The sequence below is a fragment of the Hylobates moloch genome, unplaced genomic scaffold, assembly GCF_009828535.3.
Source record: "Hylobates moloch isolate HMO894 unplaced genomic scaffold, HMol_V3 SCAFFOLD_9, whole genome shotgun sequence".
Classification (NCBI taxonomy): domain Eukaryota; kingdom Metazoa; phylum Chordata; class Mammalia; order Primates; family Hylobatidae; genus Hylobates; species Hylobates moloch.
In genome coordinates this window covers 22,325,355-22,341,918 of record NW_026652284.1, presented here as the reverse complement: position 1 = coordinate 22,341,918, position 16,564 = coordinate 22,325,355, and the positions used below count along the sequence as shown (strand labels likewise).

The 16,564-nt window shown below is 50.1% G+C and overlaps 1 protein-coding gene and 1 long non-coding RNA gene across 4 annotated transcripts in view; one reads left to right on the top strand and one right to left on the bottom strand.

Moving 5' to 3' along the window:
* LOC131384192 (uncharacterized) overlaps positions 1 to 16,564 on the bottom strand; it is a 91,806-nt gene that overhangs the window by 13,370 nt on the left and 61,872 nt on the right. The window contains exons 4-5 of one of the 3 annotated variants that reach the window (XR_009214797.1): positions 10,254 to 10,480; positions 8,556 to 8,758 (exon numbers count right to left, since the gene is read on the bottom strand). This is a non-coding gene — a long non-coding RNA (uncharacterized LOC131384192). Of the gene's footprint in view, positions 1 to 8,457; positions 8,759 to 10,253; positions 10,481 to 16,564 lie in introns of those variants that run through there. The other 2 variants (XR_009214798.1, XR_009214799.1) reach the window with 2 other exon arrangements.
* Positions 1 to 16,564, top strand: part of MYOM3 (myomesin 3) — a 56,428-nt gene that overhangs the window by 37,765 nt on the left and 2,099 nt on the right. The window contains exons 23-36 of the mRNA XM_032759294.2: positions 87 to 196; positions 2,432 to 2,476; positions 3,192 to 3,328; positions 6,088 to 6,232; positions 6,421 to 6,480; positions 7,454 to 7,521; positions 8,529 to 8,639; positions 10,368 to 10,455; positions 10,997 to 11,035; positions 11,288 to 11,396; positions 12,637 to 12,800; positions 13,431 to 13,467; positions 13,658 to 13,680; positions 15,733 to 15,788. Of these exons, the coding sequence (XP_032615185.1) occupies positions 87 to 196; positions 2,432 to 2,476; positions 3,192 to 3,328; positions 6,088 to 6,232; positions 6,421 to 6,480; positions 7,454 to 7,521; positions 8,529 to 8,639; positions 10,368 to 10,455; positions 10,997 to 11,035; positions 11,288 to 11,396; positions 12,637 to 12,800; positions 13,431 to 13,467; positions 13,658 to 13,680; positions 15,733 to 15,788 (1,192 nt within the window). The remainder of the gene's footprint in view (positions 1 to 86; positions 197 to 2,431; positions 2,477 to 3,191; positions 3,329 to 6,087; positions 6,233 to 6,420; positions 6,481 to 7,453; positions 7,522 to 8,528; positions 8,640 to 10,367; positions 10,456 to 10,996; positions 11,036 to 11,287; positions 11,397 to 12,636; positions 12,801 to 13,430; positions 13,468 to 13,657; positions 13,681 to 15,732; positions 15,789 to 16,564) is intronic.

Genomic DNA, 16,564 nt, shown 5'->3' with positions numbered 1-16,564 from the left:
ACAACCCGGACTCCCTGGCTCCCAGGCCTCTAGTGCACAGGACCAAGGAGCTCCTCCCAGAGTCTCCGCTCTCCTCTCTCTGCCAGGTCCAAGGTCATCCTGAAAGAACCTGGCCTCGAGGATTTGGGCACCTACTCAGTCATAGTCACTGATGCCGATGAAGACATCTCCGCAAGCCACACGCTGACCGAGGAAGGTAATGCACCTGCCCCCCTCCCTGCCACCTCCCCAGAGAGAGAGTCCCAAACACAAATGCTCACAGAGGTCAGCAAGAAGCAACCAAAATGAGTAAAGTGGCAATTTCCACAGAGAAGTAGGCCCTCACCCACCCATTCTTTCCATCAATGGATATCTATTGAGCACCTGCCACAGGCCAGGTAGGCCCTGGATATTACATCAGTGAACTCAACAGACAAAAGTCCCTACCCAGTGAAATTTACATTTTTCTGGTCTCTCTTTTATTTTCCCACTTTTTTATTTTATTTTATTTATTTATTCATTTATTTATTTATTTATTTTTTTGAGACAGAGTCTCGCTCTGTTGCCCAGGCTGGAATGCAGTGGCATGATCTCGGCTCACTGCAACCTCCACCTCCCAGGTTCAAGCAATTCTCCTGCCTGAGCCTCCCAAGTAGCTGGGTCTACAGGTGCCTGCCACCACGCTGGCTAATTTTTTGTATTTTTAGTAGAGATGGGGTTTCACCATATTAGCCAGGATGGTCTCAATCTCCTGACCTCGTGATCTGCCCACCTCAGCCTCCCAAAGTGTTGGGATTACAGGCGTGAGCCACTGCGCGCAGCCTGTTTTCCCACTTTTGGTAAAAGCAAAGGTACTAGAATTATTTTTGTTTCCTTCTGTAGCCCCAAAAAACAACAGTGCAAGTGTGATGATAAATTGCAAACAGCAGTTGGTCTGAGAAATGGGGTGACAATAGGGAGCGTTGGGGACTGCGGGTAACCAGAGAGTGAATACCACATCTAAAGGACCATCCATATTTGATCAATGAATCTGAACCAAAGCCTGTGCTCACAACAGATGAGACACTCTGCTACCTCCGTAGCAACCAGGACAGCCCTTGCCCATTGTCTAGATCAAGTCTCACCTCCCTAGAGGAGCACCTACCACGTACCTGGTTCCGCATACTTCATTAGTCCTCTGCAGTGCTCACGGCACATGAGGCCTTTTGATTTTGTTAAGAAACAGAAGCCAGAGAGACCCAGGTTCCAATTCCAGTTCCATAATTTGCTGGCTGATTTTGGACAAGTCATACCACCTTCCTGGGCCTCAGTTTCCTCACCCGTAAAGAGGGATTATAATCCCTGGCTGCCCCCACCTGAAACAATATTGTTATGCAGATACAATCAGATGATTCCACGCAAACTAAAGCCATCCACGAAAATGAAGGTTTTTTTTTTTTGGTTTTGTTTGCCGTGTGCTTGCCATGAATCTAGACTCATAGTGTTAAGAATTCTGGGGCTGACCAGGGAAAATGAGGCATGGGCTCTGCCCCTGCCAATTCATCCACACAGTCCATATTGACCGAGCACCTACTGTGTACAAAACATTCACGTAGATTCAGAGCTTGCCTTAGTAGGAAAAGCAACACAAAGAAGCAGTCAGCAGGCCAGGCGCAGTGGCTCAAGCCTATAATCGCAGCACTTTGGGAGGCTGAGGCGGGCAGCTCACCTGAAGTCAGGAGTTCAAGACCAGCCTGGTCAACATGGTGAAACCCTGTCTCTACTAAAAATACAAAAATTAGCTGGGCGTGGAGGCACAGTCCTGTAATCCCAGCTACTTGGGAGGCTGAGGCAGAAGAATCACTGAAGGCGGAGGTTGCAGTGAGCCGAGATCGCACCATTACACTCCAGCCTGGGCAACAAGAGTGAAACTCCGTCTCAAAAAAAAGAAAAAAAGAAGAAGAAGAAAGAGTCAGCAAATGAGACAGCATTCTAGAACAGTCTGAGACTTCTCGCTGCAGTGCTTGGTGTGTGGTCTAGACCCAGGGATACTAAGATAGCATATGACAGGGGTGAGCAATGAGGCCCTGGCACCAGTGGTCCTAGAGTGACCAGAGGTAGACAGTGATGCTCAGCCCACAGCACTGCAGAGGACTAATGAAGTATACAGAACCAGGTACGTGGTAGGTGCTCCTCTAGGGAGGTGAGACTTGATCTAGGCCTTGAAGGACAGGGAGAAGACGCAATCTCAGGGTGGCCAGCAGCAGCCCCAGCATCACGCTCAGTGCCCCAGGGCAAAGGCCCACAGTACTCATCATGGCCCCTATGGAGCCAAGGAATCCCAAGGTGAGGGGAGGTGTCTCTTGGAACTTTGACCCAGCACAGGATCCTAGGATGGCTCCTGTGGGCCCCCCCACCCCCGGCCAGGATATTTCATTCTCTCTGGTTTCTTCCTCACTACCCCCTATCCCAGAGCTGGAGAAGCTGAAGAAGCTGAGTCATGAGATCAGAAACCCAGGTAAGCAAGCAGTCCAAGCTGCCAGCCTTGTGCAGCTCCCACTGGGCCCATTGGCATGTTCTGAGCAGAGCAGAGTCAGGCCAAGGACCAGGAAACAACCCCAGAGGGACAGAGGGTGGGGGAACCACAGAGCTAGAAGGTCAGGGACCACTCAGGAAGCTCACGGAAGGAAAAGAGCAGCAGGAAAGGGGATGCGAGGAAGGGAAATGTGGGCGTTTTCCTCTTTTATAATTAGTGTTATTGGCTCTTTAGTCATTAGGATTTGGGATCGTCTAAACCTCTGCTTCTCTCCATTGGCTAGAGACAGTGTGTACAGTCCCTAGAGCAGGGGAGGTCACAAACTTGGCTACACAACAGAACCATGATGACACCTTTCCTAATCCGAATACCTAGGCCATGCCCCAGACAAATGAGAATCTCTGAGGGTGGAGCCCAGATGCTAGGGTTTTTGAAAGTCGTCTGGGATCCAATGCCCGGCCAGGTTGGGAACTGCAGCCCCAGAGCTCTCAGAAAAGGAAACGCTTTGCTGAGATTAATTAAATCTAGAGTGGGCATTCGGAAAACCCTCCTCTGAGCCCCACCCAGTAGCGTCTCCTTCAGGTTCTCTAAGCGTTTTGCATGACAGATGCCAAGGGTGTGCTCAAGGTGGGGCTGGAAGGGAGCCGGAAAGGGAGAAGGGGTCCGACCCACCCCCTTCCCGTCCTGCGCCCCCCAGTGATCAAACTGATCTCCGGCTGGAACGTCGACATCCTGGAGCGAGGGGAGGTGCGGCTTTGGCTGGAAGTAGAAAAGTTATCTCCAGCCGCTGAGCTACATCTAATCTTCAACAACAAGGAGATCTTCAGCTCGCCGGTAATTGGTGCTCACAATCCCTGAAGTGAGGCACCTCTGCCCGGGAGGTGGCCTCACCGGGTGGCGATTCCGCATGGGCTAGTACTTCCCCCTAGTGGCCATTTCAGAAATGACGGTGTGCTTTTGCTGTTCAGTGACGAGGACAGGATGAGGACATTTGGCTCTTAGCACCAGTGCTGGTGTTGGGGGTGGGGTTGGCAGGGACACTACATGCTGGCCAATGCAAGGGACATTCCTACAAACGAAGAATTTCCACACCCCCCACAACTTTTGATTACCCCACCAGACATTCTTAAGATGAAAAACCTGCATTCATGCCTATAATTATCCAAGGCTAGACTCTAACTCTGTTTTAGGTATAAATACAAAGTATTTTTGTACAATTTTTTTCTTTTCTTATCTTTTTAATTAGAGATGGGGACTCACTATGTTGACCAGGTTGGTCTTGAACTCCTGGCCTTAAGTACTCCTTGTGCCTCAGTCTCCTAAACAATTTTATTTTTTGTTTTCTGTTTTTGTTTGTTTGTTTTTGAGACAGAACCTCACTTTGTCACCATGGCTAAAGCGCAGTGGCATGATCTCAGCTCACTGCAGCCTCAACCTCCCAGACTCAAGCGATCCTTCCACCTCAGCCTCCTGAGTAGTTGGGACCACAGTCACACACCACCACACCCAGCTAATTTATATATATATGTAGAATGATCTCAGCTCACAAAGTTTTGTAGAGACAGGGTTTTGCCTTGTTACCCAGGCTGCAAACTCCTGAACTCAGGCGATCCTCCTGCCTCAGCCTCCCAACGTATGCAATGTTACTATACACTGAATGGAGAATTTTTATTCTGCTGGCTACTTTACTTATGCTCACTTTCCTGCTTTTGTACAGAATAGCTTCTGATTTTTTTGCTTTTCTTCTCTTAAAGTCAAACCAATTCATTATAAATCAGTGTGGCATAATTGAGGTTATATCCAAGCACCTATATATTGAAATATTTTTATTTTAAATGACATTTCTTCTTTAAATTATGGTTAGAGTATGATATTATTTTGTAAATCATATCTGTAGATAGGTTGTATTAGATTGAACCACATGATTTGTCGCTATTCGACGGTTTACTGCTGACGTGGCAATGTCAACCTCATGAGAGATTCAAATTCATGGTTCAATCTCATATTATTTGTGAATTTCATCTCCAGATGGCAAAGCAGCCATTAGAAAATACGTGTTGTGGCTGGGCGGGGTGGCCCATGCCTGTAATCCCAGCACATTGGGAGGCCAAGGCAGGCGGATCACCTGAGGTCAGGAGTTCAAGACCAGCCTGGCCAAAATGATGAAACCCCATCTCTACTAAAAATACAAAAACTTAGCCGGGCATGGTGGTGCACACCTGTACTCTCAGCTACTCAGGAGGCTGAGGCATGAGAATCGCTTGAACCCAGGAGGCAGAGGTTGCAGTGAGCCAAAATCGTGCCACTGCACTCCAGCCTGGGCAATAAAGTGAGACTCTGTCTCAAAAAAAAAAAAAGAAAAGAAAAAAGAAAATATGTGTTATATATATCAAAGGTCCAATGACAAAAAGAAAGGAAGAAAAGAAGGAAGGAAGGAAGGAAGGAAATATATATTACGGAAAGAGGGCACTAGTTCTGACAAAAGTCTCACGTCCACTCCCCGTGGGTTATATGACCTTGGCAGGTCTCTTCACCTGTCTCTGCCTCTGTTTCTGCATCTGTGCAATGGGGCTGGTTGTCCCAGCATCAAAAGGTGCAAATCAGAAAGTTTCAAATCAGAACTGATTTGAAAGTTCTGCAAAAAGATTGTGCAATGACCTCACCACGTGGTATAGGAAGTGTTACAAAGTCTGGACTCATTAGTATTCAGTGGTGGGACAATCAGTTGTCCCTATAGAAAAATAAAACAAAATGAGATCACTCCCCCAAATCATACATACAAATAAAGCCAGAGGAAGAAAGAACCTAGATGAGGAAAATGAAATTTTAAAAACTGTTAGAATATGGTAAAATGTAAACGAGTGCTAATTCTGGGTAGCAAGTACATGAGTATTTTTTTTTCCATTATCCTTTACACCCGTCGATGGGGTTTTTCCTATTTTAAAAGAAATAGAAAATAAGTGGCTGGGCACAGTGGCTCATGCCTGTAATCCCAGCACTTTGGGAGGCTGAGGCAGGCAGATCACTTGAGGCCAGGAGTTCGAGACCAGCCTGGCCAACGTGGTGAAACTCCGTCTTTATTAAAAATACAAAAATTAGCCGGGTGTGGTGGCGCATGCTTGTAATCCCAGCTACTTAGGAGACTGAGGCAGGAGAATTGCTTGAACACAGGAGGCAGAAGCTGCAGTGAACTGAGATTGCGCCACTGCACTCCAGCCTGGGAGATGGAGCGAGACTCTGTCTCAAAAAAAAAAAAAAAAGAAAAGAAAAGAAAAGAGGCAAAATCATGGCACAGCAGGGGTTGGGAGCTTATTATTAAATTGCAACTGATCGCGCCACTGCATCCCAGCCTGGGCAAGAGTGAGACTCTGTCTCAAAAAAAACCAAAACAACAACAAAAAAATTGTAACTTATTCAAGCACCCAGGGGACTAGGTGTCGGGGGAGCCGCAGAGGGTTACCCAACACCCCGCCCCAGTCTCTGAAGGCTGACAGCTCTGCGCTTACCACCCCCAAGCCCACTACACTCTGATGTGTACCCCACAACAAAGTTCCCAGAACAGGTAAAAGGACTCTGGAGTTTGTCCTTTTCAGAACCGCAAAATCAATTTTGACCGAGAGAAGGGCCTGGTGGAAGTGACCATCCAGAACTTGTCTGAGGAGGACAAAGGGTCGTACACTGCTCAACTCCAAGACGGAAAAGCCAAAAACCAGATTACCTTGACACTAGTGGATGACGGTCAGCCATGCCCAGCCCTGCCCCGCCCTGCCCCGCCCTGCCCCGCACACTCAGCCTGCCCTGCAGCCCTGAGTCCTCGGCCCTGCAGCCTGCTGAGCGCACCCCTGTCACCTTCTGTCCACCCCATGTCCCCTCTCCAGACCCACACTCCTTTCGGCTCATGCCAGTTCCTCCCTCTGTGTTCACAGATTTTGACAAACTTCTGAGGAAGGCAGATGCTAAGAGAAGGGACTGGAAGAGAAAACAGGGTAAGAGCTGCTGGGGTAAAGTTCAAAATCCCTGGCCGCTGGTTCATGCTAGAGATGCTGGGACTGGGGGTTAATGGGACCGCCAGCCCTGCTGGGTCCCCAAGGGAGGTCCACTGCCATTCAGTCCAGTTCTGTCCCAGTGTCAGATCAAAATAGCTCTTGCCTGACCTGAGGGTGAGAGCCGAGCCCTCTTCAATTTTGCACCCTGAAGCCAGGCACAGTGCCTCATGCCTGTAATCCCAGCACTTTGGGAGGCCAAGGTGGGCAGATCACTTGAGGCCAGCAGTTCAAGACCAGCCTGGCCAACATAGTGAAACCCTATCTCTATGAAAAATACAAAAATTAGCCAGGCATGGTGGCACACGCCTGTAATTCCAGCTACTCAGGAGGCTGAGCCACGAGAATCCTTGAACCCAGGAGGCGGAGCTTGCAGTGAGCAGAGATTGCGCCACTGCACTGTAGCCTGGGCGACAGAGCGAGACTCTGTCTCAAAAAGAAGGAAAGAAGGAAGGAAGGAAGGAAGGAAGGAAGGAAGGAAGGAAGGAAGGAAGGAAGGGAGGGAGAGAAAAAAAAAAAAAGAAAAAAAAGAAAGAAAAAAAAAAAAAAAGAAAGAAGAAAGAAAGAAGGAAGAAAGAAAAGGAAAGAAAGAAAAGGAAAGAAAGAAAGGAAAGAGAAAGAAAGAAAAGAAAGAAAGAAAGAAAGAAAGGAAAGAAAAGAAAGGAAAGAGAAGGAAAGAAAGAAAAGGAAAGAAAGAAAGAAAGAAAAGAAAGGAAAGAGAAAGAAAAAAAGAAAAGAAAAGAAATTTGTGCCCTGAGCACCGGCCTTGCCTCACCCTAGTCCCAGCCCTGGCAGGGGCAACATCTGAGAAGCCCATAGCCATTAGCTGCCGCTCATCCCAGCACTGCCTGGACACGGGTGGCACCTGGCTGAGCCTGGCTCTCTGACGGTGGGCACATTTGTTTTGCACGCACAGGTCCCTATTTTGAGCAGCCGTTGCAGTGGAAGGTCACGGAGGACTGCCAAGTGCAGCTGACGTGCAAGGCAAGTCCTGCCCTGCCCCCGGGCCCAGTGCGGGGGGACCTGTGGCTTGTCCCCAAGTCCAGTTGCTGTCCCTGCCCACCCAGCACCCTAAATTCCATACTCTGTGCTTGGCTGATCGCACACACAGAAAGTACCCCCGAGGAGACCACATGTAACCCGAAAAGCAAACCCACCTTCCCAGCGCCCATGGGGTAGGATTAGTGTGAGGTGGACCAGCCTTGAACGAGATCCTAGTGGCTCCAGAAGGGGTTCTGAGGGGTCGGGGGTCTAGGTGCCTGCGAGCGTTTATATGTTGTGGGGTATCCCTGTGTTTATGATTATCCTGTGCTCAGAGACTCACAGTATTATTTCACCTGCCTCACAATCATCTGTGATATAGGCATTACCATCCTCACTTTATAGATGAGAAAACAAATGGGGAAATAGCTCGAGGCCACACGGTAAGAGGGAGAGCCCAGGTTTGAACCAAGTCTGACTCCAAAGCCTAAGATCCTTCTTAGCACCCTTCAGCCTGTTTAGATAACTGGGGAAGGGGAGAGTGGGTGCTCTCCCAGAAGCATATTCACTCAGTAAACTCAGAGCATCTATTATGTGCCACTCTGCAAGGTACTGAACATACGAAAATGATGAAGTGGTCTCTGCGGGCCTTGGGAGCCCATGGTCCAGGCAGGACCATTGGAAAACAGCATCCCTCATGCTTGACCCGGATGGGGCAGGAAATTGATGAATCGTGATGGGGGGTGACTATGGGGTGCTTCAAAAAAAAGCTTCCTGGAGGAGATGACATTTAACTGAAGCATATGGACATTTACAAGGCAAATAGAGTAGGGCAGGGATCAAGAGGCAGAGGGAAAACCATTAGCACGAATTCAGGGTCCAGAGACCAGCAGAGGAGACACATGGGATGTGAAAGGACTCCACTGAGATGCCTGAAAGTGTGCACAGGTGTGTTTTTACTCAAAAAGAAACAAGCCTGACAGAGTCTCCTCATTCCCCACCTTCCCCAGGCGACCAACACCAAGAAGGAAACTCACTTTCAGTGGTTCTTCCAGAGGGCAGAGATGCCAGATGGCCAGTATGACCCGGAGACGGGAACGGGACTTCTCTGCATTGAAGAGGCAAGTGTGGCTCCAGCTTCAGGGCTCACTTTCTCCTTTGGCTGCAAGCCAGGGAGGGCCAAGAGCTCTGGGCTGGGAGTCAGAGGCAGGGCTGAGGCTAGGTTGATGCAAGTGAGGCCCTGAGCAGAAAATTTAAGAGGCACCAAAAAACTCAGTAATCAAGATAAATAATATTGTATGCAATATTCTAAAAAATCAAAATTAATGCAGAAAAAGCTATTAAAACCCCTAAATTTTCAATAGAGACAGAATCAATATTACTGATTTTTTTCTTTAGCTCCAGTACTGGCCCTGCCAATGACTGTGCAGGCTTGGGCTAGCCCCCATCCCTCTCTGACCTCAGCTTTCATCTGCAACATGAGCGGGTTGGAAGGGATGCTCTCTCAATGCCTCCTTCCTGCCCCAACAGTCTAGGATTCGGGACAGGAAGGATGTCTCCATGTGAGGCAGATCTGGGCAGAATAAAGCAGGCCTGGAGCTCAATTCTCCCCCCAAGTCCTCCCCCATGGCCTTTGGTGGACCGTGGCCTGGTTAAGAGAGAAACACAAGGTTTGCTCTTAAACGTCAACCTTTTTCTGCCCTGCTGCTGCTGTCTGTGGCCTCACCGGGTGCCCAGGAGGACTGGAGCAAACAGAGCCTTGGTGACTAGGAAGAAAACAATGATTTCAAGGTCTTCTCCCAAATCCTGGCCAGGCTGATGCCAAGTCAGCCTTTGCCACCACTGTGCAAGCTCCTCAGACAGGCTGTGGCACTAGTAGGTGCTTCATAGTTGCGGAGTTTTATTATAATCATCAGTCCCATTGGTGCAAACTTTCTGGCCTCCTAAGAGTTACCTCCCTTGATCCCCACAGCAGCTGTAGCATACAGGCAGGGCAAAGATGATGTCACGATTTTACAGATGAGCAAACTGAGGCTCAGAGGGTTTCAGTGCAAAGACATAAGGCTAGAAGGTGGGGTCAGAAGCCACTCCAGTCACCCACCCTAGGTTTGGCTGAGACCTTGGAGCCTTTCTGGGATGGTGAGGACGTAAGAGAGGACTTCTGGGGCTCAGCACCTCAATCCTCAGGTTAAGAGCTGCCTCTGTCTTGGATCCTGCCCCAAACCCACTGTGTGGAGATGGTCCTCGTGGGAAGTATTGAGAGATGAGGGCTGAAGGAAGGTGCTGTGTAATGAGAGGTCACTTCTGATCTCTGGACCTTGCCTTGAAAGCACAACTCAAGTTCTTGCTTTGCTGAGTGTTTGTTCAGACTTAATTTGGGGCTGACAAACATGGGCCAAAAGGACCCCCTTGTCCTGGGCAGGAGAAAACACGCTTCCTCCTGGGGAACTGCAGGTGGTGGGGGTCCCTCCATCCAGGAACCCCCAGGGAGTAAAAGGTGGGCCAGGCCCAGACAAGCTCTGCAAAGTGAGGCTCACTGTGTTGTGCTCAGAGCAGCTGCCTGTGAATGCAAACGAAGGTGTCTGGTTCTGTCCTCAACTGCCCCTACTCCACCCCGTCCCCAGGCCCAGACAAGCCCCGAGCTAGGAATCCAAGGGCTCTGGAGCTGAAAGGAGCCTTAGAGCTCACCCGGCCCAGATGAGTAAAGGGAGGCCCAGGGAGGAGAAGGGTCTTACCTGAGGTCACACAGAGAGTGAGGGGCAGGCCTGGAGCCCAGGCCTCCGGATTTGGTATCCATCTCTCCTTCTGGAGCCCATGCTGACACCACCATCACTCATCCTTCTTTCCAGTTGTCCAAAAAGGACAAGGGAATTTACAGAGCGATGGTTTCTGACGATCGAGGGGAGGACGACACCATATTGGACCTCACGGGTGACGGTAGGAGCTGGCGATGGGTCAGGGGCTGTGGAGGGAGCACAGTGGAGCAGACTATGATGTGATCTGCACAGCAAGATTTATGGGATCCCCATGTCACTTGGAGAAATTGAGGCACAAAGAGATTAAGTAACTTGCCCAAGATTCCACATCTAGTCAGTGGCAGGAGCCAGGTCGGTGTGACTCTGATGCCCGTGTTCACCACAGTATACCACAGTGAGCCCAGGCTTGGAGACCCGAAGCCTGAGTTCACTCCTCCGTCCCACAGTGGGCCCAGGCTCCTCATCAGGCTGATCGCCTCAGCCTGCAAAAAACTGTCAGGTTTGCATGTTTGTCCTCCATCCATAGTGCCCTTCTGTCCACCCCATTGCTGAGTGCCCTGAACCCCCTCCTATCCCCAAGCTATGAGAGTCATCCTACAGAGCTGCCTGTCCCCCAAGAGCAGCTCATGGGCTCCACCAGCCTTTTTCTAGGATGTCCCCACTCCTAGCACATCCCTAGGGGAGCCCTATGCCAGCTAACCCTTCTCTCTGTTTCCCGCCAGCCCTGGATGCCATCTTCACTGAGCTGGGCAGGATTGGTGGTAAGCAGCCTGCCTCTTTGCCCAGCCCTGCCCTGATGCCCAGCAGCCTCCAAGCAGCCTAACACTGGCCTTGGCTATTGGGGGTGGGTTTAGTTTCCAACCTCAAACACCGAAAAGAAAATCCTGCCTCTTCACAGCACTGCATTTCCCCCACAGCACCTGCCCCCCAGGGCAGAGGCAGACAAGCTGGCCCCAAAATCTGATGCCTAAATGGCCTCAGGGAAGACTCATCCTTCTCCTCTGTCTCCCCAGCCCTCTCTGCAACTCCACTGAAAATCCAGGGGACCGAGGAAGGGATCCGGATCTTCAGCAAGGTCAAGTACTACAACGTGGAGTACATGAAAACCAACTGGTTCCACAAGTAGGTCCGCCTTGCCCCAGAGCCTCAGCCAGGCTGGAAAGGATTCAGCACCTGACCCACGGGGGCCTCCTTCCCTTCTCCCTGCTCAGTCCTCCAAGCAGAGCCTGGTCCCAGGGGTTGGCAGAGACAGGGTCTTTCCCTGGTCTTGCTGTCTACAGAAGGAGTTGAGGGTAGAGATTAGCAGTGGGAGGAGTAGAAAGGCTTTGCCGAGATCCCCCAGGAAAAGTGGGAACCTTGGTGGGACAACGTTTTTCTGGAAACTCTATGGCCACAGCAGGATCCGTCTGTGGGCCACAGCTGGGAACTGGGGGAGAAATGGATGCAGGGACAAAGAAGAGCCAAGTGGTCAGATGGGTCAGGGCACCCTTGTAGGCCTCTGCAGCCTTAGCAAACTTGGTCAGCCAGGCTTAGGGGAGGAAACATGCAGGAAAAGGGTCTGCGGGGCTGGCCACTAACTGAAAGCCAGGGCTTGAAGGCAGGATAGAAGAGGTACCCACAGAGACTCACCCACTCTCTGAGTGACCCCAGATAATCCAACAGCAGAGTTTTCCCAGTGCTTTTTATCAGGTACATGCTTCAGCCTTGTGGAGCAGACATTACTGCACCCGTTCTATGGAGAAGGCTTGACTGATTTGGTCCAGGTTGTCAAATGAGTGAGAGCCAAGGCCAGATGGAATTTCAGGACAATAGGTTCCTCCCCCAGCCAGAGTTTCTGAGCCCTGTGACTAAGCACAGAGGTGTCACCTCTGCCACACAACACTGGGAACAGAGGACAGTGTCTCTAGGAATGAAATTTAAGTAAAGAAGGGGAAAAGTTTCACCTTATGTGGTTTCTAAAGATTAAAGTAGAGTGCTTGTGGGAAGAAGGCCTGGGAGAGTTTAAAAGGAGGAGAATAAAGAGGTGAGGAAGTTAGTTCCTGAGGTTGAGGGAAGTGGCAGTCACAGACCCTGGAGCAGCATTTCCTTAGGGTCCCTGCCTGTGGCATACATCACAAATGCGGACTCAGCACTGACACATAGTTGTCATGCCACAAGAATTGATGAATGAATGAAGTATTGAATGATGAATGGAGGATTGAATAATGAGTAAGTGAATGGATATTTACCTGGTGCCTCATGAATGGTCACCACCCATAGCCCATGGATCTCGAAACAAAACCACAGGAGAGGATTTTGGGGCAGGGGTATCTGTTGACCTGCAGACAGGCAGCCTTAACCATTTCTCCACCCTCACATTCAGAGACAAACGTCTGGAGAGTGGTGATCGGATAAGGACGGGCACCACCCTGGATGAGATCTGGCTTCACATCCTGGACCCCAAAGATTCAGACAAGGGCAAATACACTCTGGAAATAGCTGCAGGGAAGGAAGTCCGGCAGCTCTCAACAGATCTCTCAGGGCAAGGTGAGACTCCACCTATGTCTGCAGAGAAACCTGCTTAGAAAATCCCATGGACAGGCCGGGCACACTGGGTCAGTCCTGTAATCCCAGCACTTTGGGAGTCTGAAGTGGAAGGATCGCTTGAGCTCTGGAGTTTGAGACCAGTCTGGGCAACATAGTGAGACCAGCCTGGGCAGTATTTCTACAAAAACTAAAAATAATTTAGCTGGGCATGGTGACGCATGCCTATATTCCCAGCTACCTGGGAGGCTGAACCGGGAGGATTGCTTGAGCCCAGGAGATAGAGGCTGCAATGAGCTGTGATCACACCACTGTACTCCAGCCTGGGCAACAGAGTGAGACCCTGTCTCAAAAAATAAGAGAATAATAATAAAGATTACTCTGGGATAGGTGTCAAGGAAAGAAATATTTTTTTAAAAATTTTAGCTAAATAAAAAGAAAAAGAAAATCCCATGGTCTTTTGAGGGGACGCCTACACTCCCACCCAGTCCTGCCACTGCCCCAAAGGAACATCGGCATGGGGAGGAGAGTGGAGGACAGTCAGGGATAAGCTCTGCTCCCAGGGCCACCCTGTCCCCACCGTCGGACAGCAGAGGCCCTGATGCACACCTTTCTCCTCTGTCCTTCTTATAGCTTTTGAGGACGCAATGGCTGAACACCAGAGACTGAAGTAAGTTTCCTCTACATTTCTCAGTGTGAATTATAGGCCCCTCCAGGGTGTGGCATGAACTAGGCTCAGCACTCCTTCCCGGGAGCCCCAGCCAGCTCCACCTTTCCCTCGTCACCCCTCACCTCCACCTGGGCTGGACTGTCCTTTAGCAAGTGGAATGTCACACCTTGTTCCCATTTCTGTTTTTCAGAGCCTTGGCCATCATCGAGAAGAGTAAGTCTGCCGATATTTCTGTTGTTTTTGTTTCTGAATTTGGGGCAAACTTCCTGGAAGCTCAAGCCTCTTGGTGGGCTGCTGAAGGCCTCGTTCCACAGTGGGGTCTGTGGGGCCCTAGGGTCTTACAGAGCTGCAGGGAAGACCTGGGCAGGACAGAGACAGAATCCGAGGACACCTGCGACTGTGTTGTGGAAGTACCCAGCGCGAGCCTGGTTCTTGTAGGCACAGGGACTACGTTGGTGGGACCGAAAAGGAGGGGACAGACAGGAGTGAGGCTGGGCAGGCCTTCCTGAGTGATCTGTGGGGATGGGGTGACTTTAAAGCTGAAGCTATGGCTCTCGAGGCATTGGAGCCTCATTGAATCCAGATGAAGCCCCAAACCCAGAGGCACATGGCACGGCCTCTGGGCCACCCGAGGAGCCACCACCAAGTCCATGAGCTCAAGCTTGTCCCATTCATCACCTCCCAACCCAAGCCAGTTCTAAGCGGCCCGGTGGTAGGAGTCTGGCTGTCTGCTCTCACTGGCCCAGCAGATGAGGTGTAAGGATTTCAGTGAGGGAAAGACCCAGGCAGGCAGCAGAGCACAGATGTGGCCATCGAAGGAGACAGCACAGCTCTAAGAACAGACAAGAAAACTCACACCACCAGCTTGAGGCCATGTGTGGGAGGTGGTAATTTGCTCTGCATGGCATCATTGTCCCCGAGTGCCCCAACTGACAGGAAGTGCAGGCCTCAGGCTCATAGCTGTTATTGGGAAGGGGCAATCGAGGGGTATAAGTGGCCATGCAGTGAGAAGCTCCTGCAGGGGGCTGAGGGGCGCCTCGGTAGAGGGAGCACAGCCCAAGACCAGCCTCAGCCTCAGGCCATGAGGAGGCTCTTGTACCATGAATCTAATCATTTATTCGGTGAGAATGTCCCTGCCCATCCTGGAATACCACATCCTGAACAGAAGCCCCATCCAGGACCCTAATAGGGGAAAGCTGAATTCACCAATACTGGGTTGCTGGGGTGTGTGGAATCAGAGCTGAAGGAAACAATCATTTCTTCCTGCTGTGAAGGGCTGGTGATACTTTCTGCCCACAACTGCATCCATCTGTGGGGCCTTCCCGTCCCCATCCAGGGTCCTGCTCCCCTTTCACCCACTGGACAGACGTCATCCGCATTGGGCTCTTTGCACGTCCCTGACCCCTGGTCTAGGTTGTGCTGACCACCCATCCTGTTCCCACAGCTTCCTCTGCACCATGAAGAGTAGACCAGATTTCTGCTTAGTGGTTGACAACCACACTCTTCCTGGCCACCCACAATGGCCACCAGGTCCCTCGCGTGACCGGGTTCAAAGTGTCCCAAAAGCTTCTGTCCTGCTTTCTCTGACCTTGTTGGTCACACCCATTGTGTGGATTTTGCCAGTTGAAGCCTCAGAGTAGTTCCACTTACCTTCTTCCTGGTTCTTGAGGGCAGGAGCATCTCATGGTCACCTCCAGGTACCACCAATCATAGCAAATGACCTCAGATCAGTGGCAGAAACGCACTATGTCCCATATCTTCTACTTATGAATACAAGGAAGCATGTAATACAGTTCTAGAGATTTCCATCCAAGGCCAGGTGTGGCAGCTCATGCCTATAATCCCAGCACTTTGGGAGGCCAAGGCAGGAGGATTGCTTGAGCCCAGGAGTTCAAAGACCAGCCTGGGCAACATGGCGAAACCCCGTCTCTACAAAAAATACAAAAATTAGCCAGGCGTGCTGGCACATGCCTATAGTCCCAACTGCTCAGGAGGCTGAAGGGGGGAGGATTGCTCGAGCCCAGAAGGCAGAAGTTGCAGTGAGCTGAGATCGTGCCGCTGCGCTCCACCCTGGGCAACAAAGCCAGACCCTGTCTCAAAAAATTAATTTTGAAAAAAAGATGTTTAAAAGATTTCCATCCAAAATAATGGAAATAGAAAAAGAAAAAGAAGCCTTGCTTAAAAATAAACCTCAACTCTATGAAACTTCTGGGAAGTGGCTGGCAGAAAAAGATTCATCGCTGGGGTCTCTTATTTCCCTTCCAGATCGTGCCAAAGTGGTGAGGGGTCTGCCAGATGTGGCCACGATCATGGAAGATAAGGTACTGACCCTTCCCGGCCCACAGCCAGCAGTCCCCCTCCGTGTTCCTTCGTGCATCCACCGCAGATCACGAAACAATTCAGCGCCATGGATTCAAAGCCAAAGAGTGGCCAAGTGACCACACCTCATTGATGACATGTGGTACAAAGGAAAGCCACTGGGCCTGGTGTCAGCCCTCAGTGGGTGCTTGACCTAGTTCTGTCTCCATCCGTCTAGACAGCCCTGGGCATCCTAGACTTCTGCCTGCGGACTTCAGCGTCCACAAGAAATGTCTGCTGGGAGATCCCTAAAAGCCCGTTTAGGACTGAACTTATTTATGCAAATCTAGTGTTCCTGAGAACAATTGCTGACTTTTTGATGGTGCTTACTTTGTATCAGGCATGATTCCATGTATATTATCTTTCTGAGCTTCTTTAGCCGTCAAGGCAATCACATGAAATAGGGTTTTATTTATTACTGATCATAGTTTATAGCCGAGGAAGCCCAGAGTGCCTTAACCCAGGTTAAGAGACCTAAGGTCGCACAGCTTGCAGGGGCAGAGCTGAGATTCACACCCAGGAAGCCCAACTCCAGAGCCTGTGTGTTTAATAATTACATTATAGTGCTCTGCATTAGAGCTTGTTCAGTAATTTTCTATTTTAATTCATAAACCTATGCACTAAAGCAATATAATCTTACTTGCACGGTAAAATCATAGTGACATATATATTACAAAAAGCAATGAAACAAAGCGAAGGCCATTCTGGGACCGATAATTGCGAGAGTAATTATGGTCTG